This window comes from Micromys minutus (assembly GCF_963924665.1).
Source record: "Micromys minutus genome assembly, chromosome: 1".
In the NCBI taxonomy this organism is placed as follows: Eukaryota; Metazoa; Chordata; class Mammalia; order Rodentia; family Muridae; genus Micromys; species Micromys minutus.
The window spans coordinates 142,823,123-142,832,445 of NC_137969.1; the positions used below are offsets into that span (position 1 = coordinate 142,823,123).

At 41.9% G+C, this 9,323-nt stretch overlaps 1 protein-coding gene across 1 annotated transcript; it reads left to right on the plus strand.

The window, feature by feature from the left end:
* Positions 1 to 537: 537 nt before the first annotated feature.
* NPFFR2 (neuropeptide FF receptor 2) lies at positions 538 to 9,010 on the plus strand (the record flags this gene model as incomplete). Its single annotated transcript, XM_080911180.1, has 3 exons — positions 538 to 865; positions 4,386 to 4,485; positions 8,185 to 9,010. 3 exons carry the CDS (start codon positions 538 to 540, stop codon positions 9,008 to 9,010), a joined length of 1,254 nt encoding a protein of 417 aa, XP_080767306.1.
* Positions 9,011 to 9,323: the final 313 nt, after the last annotated feature.

Consider the following 9,323-nt stretch of genomic DNA (forward strand, 5'->3'; position numbering starts at 1 on the left):
TGCCTCAAAGGTCTTTAAGGTGGGGTTCTATCAGCTTAGTAGTTGATCCACTTAAATTTATATCTATCAACATAAAGTTCCTAACATTACTCTTAAATATGGATGTAGAGTTGAATGTTATAACGTTGTCTAATAATTAGAATATAGAGGTGGCTCTGCACTTTCAAAATGCATGTAGAAATAATCCCTTGTCAGATTAATAGATAACACAGAGGCTCTTCTGATGTCTACTTGTTTTCCAAGAGCAAACAGGTTTTGACAGACAGGAAGTGAAATATAAAGCATATTAGAGAATCAGCGCTAACAATTGTTATGGCACACAGGAATTTCAAATGCTTCCCGTTGAAATCCTAATAAGACAAATACCTCACTTATAATTCAGGTCCATATAAAAACTGATGGATTACTGAGAGCTCATTGAAATGCAGTGCTGTTGAGACAATGTTTCTCTTATGAAACTTCAACACAGATGTTACATTCTACCCATATTTCACTAATCTTTGATTTTCTTTTGCCTCGCCTTTGTTAAGGTCCACCATGAGTGAGAAATGGAACTCAAACTCTTCAGAAAGCTGGAATCACATCTGGAGTGGCAGTGATACAGGGCATCACTGGTATTCAGATATCAACATCACATATGTGAACTACTATCTCCACCAGCCCCAAGTGGCAGCGATCTTCATTAGCTCCTACTTCCTGATCTTTTCCCTGTGCATGGTGGGAAACACAGTCGTTTGCTTTATTGTCATAAGGAACAGACACATGCACACAGTCACTAACTTCTTCATCTTAAATCTTGCAATAAGTGATTTACTGGTCGGAATATTCTGTATGCCTATCACGCTGCTGGACAACATCATCGCAGGTATGTCGGCTTGTGTGTTGTGTAAAGATGATCTGAGAAAAGGTCCCACACATACCCAGAGTCAGAGCAGAGTCATTCATTCATTCACACATACTTACAGAGTTCCTGGAAGTGTTCACGTAATAAACAACCAGATGTTTGAGAATAAGAACCTCTCTCTGACATGCCTGGGCCTAGGTTATCACTTCTTTGGTTCCTCCTTACATTTCTAGAGGTGCAGAGGCAGTGTATTTCCTAGTCCCAGTAAGAACATTGATTGAATACTTTGGTATTATTTGAGAAACAACATTTGATATGTTGTTTCTCAATTAATACCATTTGAATGGGAATTCCAATATATAAGAAAGCAATTACATCATCTCAGCCTACTAGAGTTATTCACAGTAGGACAAGCTATATTGAACTTCATATCTGTTCATGACACTCAATTTTTCTGCCATATTTATTTTACATTGAATGATGACCTTAATGTTTTGCATATAAATCAAACTGTGACCTTGATTGTGCTTCCCATTGGTAAGCCACTTGAAGAATCTCCTGTCTTTAGTTTTGGTTAATTTTATGACCATATATCTAAGTAACATGCAACTAATGTAATTTTATGTTTCTCAGCTGCAGAAGACAGACATTTTATTTTGGTAACCCACCTATACCACACAAGCACAAACACACGTTCCCATGCTTCACTGCCTTGACTGGCACAGAGGAGGACCATCTTGGTGATTGTTAGCTCCCAGGGCTCACCACTTCCCTTTGTCTTTGGTCCTCTGGATACACAGCTTTTACTACTTTATTTTCTCCTAAAAAAATAGCACATCATGATGAAGCATTTCTGAGAACTCACACATCTTTCCTTCACTCTCACACTTGATCATAGTTAGCCATGTGAACAATTCTGGGATGGACATTTTTCCTCTCAGAATTTTTAAGGGATTGCTCTCTTCTATTCCTTCTGAGAAATGTTTGAGTTACTGTTAAAAAATTTGACCCTTGCTGTCTTTTATTTAAGTTGTATATTTTTTGCCCTAAAAGCTCTTTTAAGTTTTCTTTATTCTTTAAAAATTAGGGTTGGAGGTTGCTTTTCTGCAGTTTATTTATACAAACTTCTCCTTTCAATCTAAAAACAAATGTGCCTTTTCCTGGAGAATATTCCTGACAAACTCTTTCCCTTCTTCTTTAGATGTTTTCTTAACACAGAAGAAGTCAGGAGGCCCTTTCCATTATGTCTTGTTCAATTTATGCCTCTTGCTTGTCAAAGATGTGTATGTGTGTATGTCAGTGTGTGTGTGTGTGTGTGTGTGTGTGTGTGTGTGTGTGTGTGTGTGTGTGTGTGTCAGTGTTGGGGTACAGTATATACCTCTAATATCAGCATATTAGCAATCCATGTAGGAGAACTGCAAATTAAAGTTCAGTCTTGTCTACATAAAGCCACTGTACCCCAAATCCAAGGATTTGAGACTAGACATATTGCTTAGTGGTTAAGAACCATTCCAGAGGGCCTAGTTTTTGTTCCCAGCACCCACTGTTGTTTGGTTCCAAACCGCCTATGACTCTAGCTTCCAGGAGATCTGATGCTCTCTTCTGGCTTCTGTGGGTACCTGAACTCACCAGTGTATATCTGTACATAGACATACCCATATTCATGATTTTAAAATTACAATAAATCTTTCTCTTAATCCAAGAGCTAAAAGCATGTAGCTCAGTGTCAGCGTGCTTGCCTAGCTTGTGTAGGGTCCTGGGGTCAATGGGGAAACTGTGGGCAGAGAAGGGTTTTCTCAATTTTCACCTTGACTACTTCCATTTCATTGCCTTTAATTACTTGGCTTTATCTATTTGTCACTGTTTTCTGTATGTATCTCTGCTGTAATTCTATGTTTTTGATATTATGTCTTCATTCTGGTTTTCTATCACATGGTCCTTTCTTACATCCCCTATAGTTCATATTTGAGGCTTTCTTAGTATTATGGTCCATTTAGTGGGGATCCCTGTGTGTTCAGAAGGCTCACCGAGGAATCTGATTCTATAATCTTGACAACCTGAGGGGCTGAATTTGGGAGATGTGAATTTGAGGCCAACCTGAAGAACACGGTGAGACTTTGTCTCTGAAGCAAAGTGAAACAATTAGGAAAGGCAAATTCAAATAGGACCACTGTTAAAACATGCTCCTTTGTGGTATTGGTGCAAATAGAGATTAGATATTAATAGTTTTTTTTAAAAGAAACTATAGGGTTTTTTGTTTAGTTTTGCTTTGCTTTTGTTTTTGTTTGTTTTTTTTTTTTTTAACAGAAAACAGAATTTTAGGATCCAAAAACCAGGGTTGAGGAGATTTTTTTTAATAGCAAGTGAGTATTTAGAATGTCAGACTGCTCTGGTAGCTTTCTTGATTTCTTCAAGAAATGCCCGAGTCACTGAGGTTTGGGTATGTGACAGGAATAAATGGCTGCCATTCATGCTGAGCAATCGCCATTCTGACGTCAACACCATGTGAGTCATGCACCATGTGTATTTGAATGCAGTTCCCAGCTCCTCAAAATTTATGGGGGTGTCCTTCCAAATTAGTAGATTAATATTCTGGCTATTTTAGTCATTTCAAGCAGTGTTTCTCAACCTGTGGATCGCGACCCCCCTGGAGCGTCAATCAACTGTTTCATAAAGGTCACCTAACACCATTAGAAATAGCAGAAATTTGCACTGTAATTTGTAACAGTAAGAAAATTACAGTTAGGAAGTAGCGGTGGAAACACGTGACTGTATCAAAGGGTGGCAGCATTGGGAGGGTTGGAACCCTTCAAAGGGTTGCAGCCTTGGGAGGGTTGGAACCCCTCGAAGGGTGGCAGCCTTGGGAGGGTTGGAACCCCTCGAAGGGTGGCAGCCTTGGGAGGGTTGGAACCCCTCGAAGGGTGGCAGCCTTGGGAGGGTTGGAACCCCTCGAAGGGTGGCAGCCTTGGGAGGGTTGGAACCCCTCGAAGGGTGGCAGCCTTGGGAGGGTTGGAACCCCTCGAAGGGTGGCAGCATTGGGAGAGTTGGAACCCCTCGAAGGGTGGCAGCATTGGGAAGGTTGGAACCCCTCGAAGGGTGGCAGCCTTGGGAAGGTTGGAACCCCTCGAAGGGTGGCAGCCTTGGGAGGGTTGGAACCCCTGGATTTTTAGCATTGCAGGAAAGGTTTGATGGTTTGCACTCTGGTTACTTACCTAGGTTTAAATACTTTTAAGCTGGCAGGAGCAAGGTGAATAGTTATGGCATTTTCACCCTGTGTAAAGATGCCATGAGAGCTTCCAGAATCTTCTCCTGGGGATCACATGTGGTAGCAGAAGGAAAGTACTTCTCACAGTGCCCCGGATGTATGCAGTACTGTGTAAGTCTTGCGCTGTGGGTCATGTTCCGAGGAAGCACGCTCAGTACGGAGACATTACTTAGAACACCGAGGCACATTACTCCACGGCTGCGTTCATTCCTTGCCTTTGGTTAAGATTTGCTGTCCCACAAGGAAAAATGATTGTCTCTTCTATTCCCCATCCAGGGTGGCCATTCGGAAGCAGCATGTGCAAGATCAGTGGGCTGGTGCAGGGCATCTCGGTAGCGGCTTCCGTCTTCACCTTGGTGGCAATCGCTGTGGACAGGTAAGTGGGCCCCAAACCGTGGGACCCAGAAAGGGTTCATGACTTACTCACTTCCTACATCTTGTGGCCAATTACTAAATGGTACTGAATATGTTCATACAACTATAGACCTGCTTGTATTGCTACATTTAAGTGGTACCACTCCCAAATTATTGCTTTACTGAATATTTATAATAAATTACATAATTCATATAATTGGATTTTTTTTCAGTTCTTAAAGTGTTAATATTTCCCATGCAGTTACAGCTTGGAAATATGAACCGAGTGGGTATTTAATTTTAGAATCAGTAATTATATGACAAGGCTAGTGGGACCTTCCATGTTTGTCCTTATAAACTACATCACTTATTTGGTAAGAGATACACGATCTTTGTGTGCTCATTCAAAATATACCTCACTTGTTTTAAGAAATGCATTAAAAACAATGGTGTCCTAAAAGTGAATGTCATATGTTAATTAGGGATCTCTACAGTGACTGAAAGCTATACAGTCATTTGTTTGAAGGTTTACCTCCACTTACAGTCGGTACATGAATGCTTTGAGCAATGTTTCTGACATGACACTTAAAAAAATATTCCAAGCATTGGCCCATTTTATTTTTGAAGGTAAATGAGATTAAAATCAAGCAATTTATGCTGTTTTTTAGTGGGTAATGCTACAGAGATTAAAATGATTGAAGCTGGGCCACATAAGTCAGTGGTACACTCAGAACTATGTGCTGCCAGAGAGACTGCACAAAGATACACACAGTGTGGTGCCATGATGTGGAATCTAAAATATTCCAGATGCAGACGGATGCCGGAGGGGCAGAAATGCATATACTGGGGGGGTGTGACTGGACACATCAGAATGTCTGCAAACAGGAAGATAAATGCATGGGGGTGCTGCCAAGAGGACCGCAGCTTTAGCTGCAATGTTGGCTGTAAGGCAGTGTGCTGTGTAAAAGAGAATTAGCGTTGGCTTGGTCTGGAGAACAGGACCCTGAAGGACATCGAGTGTTTTCTTCCACTTGTGATGCGTGAGAATTTAACGCAGTTAATTAATAAATGAATGCAAACTGTTTTATTCTCTTGCATGGCACCCTGCCTTGATCTTCAGCAGGTCAGTGTTGATGCCTCAATTGTGTATCGGACACATGTCCTGTGTAGTGTTTTGTCAACCTCACACAAGCTAACAAAGTCATCTGAGAGGAAGGAACTTCAACTGAAGAGAAGAAAACGCCTCCATAAGCTCAGCCTGTAGGCAGGTCTGTGGGAGCGGCTCTCGGTCAGTGGCTGGTGTGGAGTGCAGGCCACTGTGGATGGTACTACCCCCGAGTCCCGGGTGACGAGAAACTGTGTAGTATGTAGTACTCTTCCATGGCTTCTGCCTCGGGGGTTCCTGTCCTGACTTCCCTCAGTTATGGGGTGTGACCTGAGCATTATATGCTGAAATAAATTCTTCCAGATTGATTTTGCTTCCGATTCTTTGTCTGCTGTGTTTTATTCTTTTGAGACAGAGTGTCAGTAGGTTGCCTTGGATGGACTGGAATTAACTATGTAGCCCAGGCGAGTCTCAAACCCATAGAGCTCTATCTGCTGCTGCATTTTGAGTGCTGGGGTTAAAAGCATGCACCACCATCTTCATCGTGGCAATAGAAACCCTAACTAAGACAACACATGTTTGAGGTTTTTGTTTTTTTCCACAGTTATAGCTTTAGTTTCATTCATTTCATTTTAATAATACAGAGAAGGTACCAACATCACACAATAATATCAAATCACTCCTAGTTTATTAATACATTTTCATCTTTGACAATTTTATTCATGCTTATGATTTATTCTGATGGCTCTCATCTCTGCCCCCACTACTACCAGCAGCACCCCTTCTTTCTTTCCTATAATTATGACAAATAATCTTATGCAAAGCTCTTTCTTAGGCTTATGACATGCTATTTTGTTTTGTGTCACATAGTGTTTAATGAGACTCTTTGTGCGACCATGGCTTTGCAACTACCTTCGAGCCTTGTGGGCTTACTAGTGGGTGCACAAGTGGATGCCACCTCTCCCCACTTCCAGAATGTTAGTAAAATATGTTCAATAGTAAGTCATATGACCCCATGAGCCCCTTCTCTATCCACAGCTCACTGATGGATGGGCCAAATCTGTACAGGCCCAATACAATAGATAAAGCTGCCATAAGCTCATGATTGCTATGGCCACATAATGCTTTGAAGATGGCATTTCACAGCCTTTCTTGGTGTCTCATGAGCCTTAAGGAGATAAAGCAAAGGTCTTCTTAGGTCTGAGTCTTCAACTTCCAATTATTCTTAGCATCTTGTGAAGCTATGGTTGTCTGTGTTCATCTACATTTGTTGAAGAAAGCCTTATCTAAAGTGAAGGTTGAGCATAGCCATCATCTCTGGTATTCAAAAGGATGTTTGATGCTAGGCAAGGGTCTGTCTTATGGAGCAGAGCTCAGAGTCGGTTCCAGAGGGGAATTGGTTTCACCCCTAACAGCTGTGTCACTGTTCTACCAATGAGCATATCTTTCCTGGCAGACAGATTAATCATGTTCACAGCTGAGTGAAAACACTTAGGTCCTAACTGCCCCTGGCACCCTACAGAGTACCATCCAGCACGATGTAAGCTAGGCAGAAGGGACAAAGCTTCCAGAGTGGTTATAGCTTCATTTCTGTACATCTCGCATGTAAGGTAAATGCCATCTTCAGCAACAGAGTCTTAGCGTGTCATTGGACAGTGATTCTCCGGAGGTGTGTCACAGAAGTTAATTTGGAATTTCTATTCAGTCATTGCTTTCTTTATCTGCACATCAGTCTGCCAAGTAATAAAACCTGCTTTAGAATCTCACAAAAACACGGCATATATTGAATAGGTGATGATATCTGAAATGATAATACTGCATATGAGCACATGTATGTTACAATTCCTCATAATGCACACCTAACAATAAGAAGAATCACAGTAACAAAAGCGGTAAAAATTCCTTTCCAGAGTTTGAATTGTCATGCTCAACAGGGAAAATAGAAAGAGTCTTCATCATATTTCATAATAGTGCTTCTCAGATCCATATAACTGAAACATCTAAAACCACCTTTTGGTGTAAGCGATTAATAATGTATTGCTCTCCTGCTTCTATGGGCTGAGTGACCACCACTCTCCGTCTCCTGCTCCCTGGATCGCTCCCGCTGCCTTGCTGCTCAGAATTAAATTGAGACTGGTGTACCTAATGTTCCCCGGGACCCTTTCCCCACGTGCTTCTCATCCAATTTAAGTTTCCTGGAACCTGGAAGCTGCATTTTCAGAGGAAGCATCCAAAAGGACAGCTCTGCTGTACATACCTGTTAATGTCTACTAGCAAGAACACATCCCACGGCCACGCATAGAAATGAGATATTGGGAACATTAAGAACCTGAAGGAGAACTGGTTCATGTATTGCTACTGATGAGCTCTCTACAGCAGGACAGTAGATCTGGCTGTCTACCGAACCTACCGCTCTGGAATCCAACTGCTTGGGTTGAAATAATGTATAACAATACACAAGACTGTAGTCTTTCCTGAATCCACAGCTTCATATTTTAATTTGTCATATTTAAAAGAATATCTAATGCAAGCCCATGGGACTAAGTCTGTGGCAGAGTTCAAAGGGGCTGTCTATAGATGAATATAAGACTCACTGCTCTGTACCTATCCTTGCAGGTTCCGGTGTGTGGTCTACCCCTTTAAGCCAAAGCTCACTGTCAAGACAGCCTTTGCCACGATTGTGATCATCTGGGGCCTGGCCATCACCATTATGACCCCATCTGCAATCATGCTACATGTACAAGAAGAAAAATATTACCGCGTGAGACTCAGCTCGCACAATAAAACCAGCACAGTCTACTGGTGTCGGGAGGAGTGGCCGAGCCAGGAAATGAGGAGGATCTACACCACCGTGCTATTCGCCGCCATCTACCTGGCTCCACTCTCCCTCATTATTGCCATGTATGCTAGGATTGGTGCTTCCCTCTTCAAGACGTCAGCACGCTGCACAGGCAAGCCACGCCCAGAGCCCTGGCACGTGTCCAAGAAGAAACAGAAGGTCATCAAGATGCTGCTGACCGTGGCCCTTCTTTTCATCCTTTCCTGGCTTCCCCTGTGGACTCTGATGATGCTCTCTGACTATGCTGACTTGTCTCCCAACAAACTACGTGTCATCAACATCTACGTCTACCCTTTTGCCCACTGGCTCGCCTTCTGCAACAGCAGCGTCAACCCCATCATTTATGGTTTCTTTAATGAAAATTTTAGAAATGGTTTCCAGGATGCTTTCAAGATCTGCCAGAAGAAAGCCAAACCCCAGGAAGCCTATGCCCTAAGAGCTAAACGCAGTGTGGTCATAAATACATCTGGCCTGCTGGTCCAGGAACCTGCATCTCAGAACCCAAATGGGGAAAATTTGGGATGTGGGGAAAGTACAGACAGTCCCACCCAGGAATCCTTGAAGGAGGAAGTGGGAGAAGCTACTAACATTACTGAGGTTTAAAAAGATAGTATGTACCCTAGTGCATGTTTTAGTATATGAGTATGGATATGCTGTTAAATATTGTTGCTTGTTATGGCTTTGCATTTCTCATATTCTGATGAAAACATTTACTGAAAGTCCTCTTTGTCAAAAATAAAAGTATGAAAGTGGTTTTCTAACCAGCCTTATGGTACACGAAATATTCAGCAACGTTAATGTTTGCCTGAAATGTTTCAAAGTCACACCATTCCCATTTTAACCATTTGTTTTACGGAGTCAAGTAAATCAAGCACTTGTGTTTGTTTTTGTAAGTATGTCTGTCATTTTATCTGTC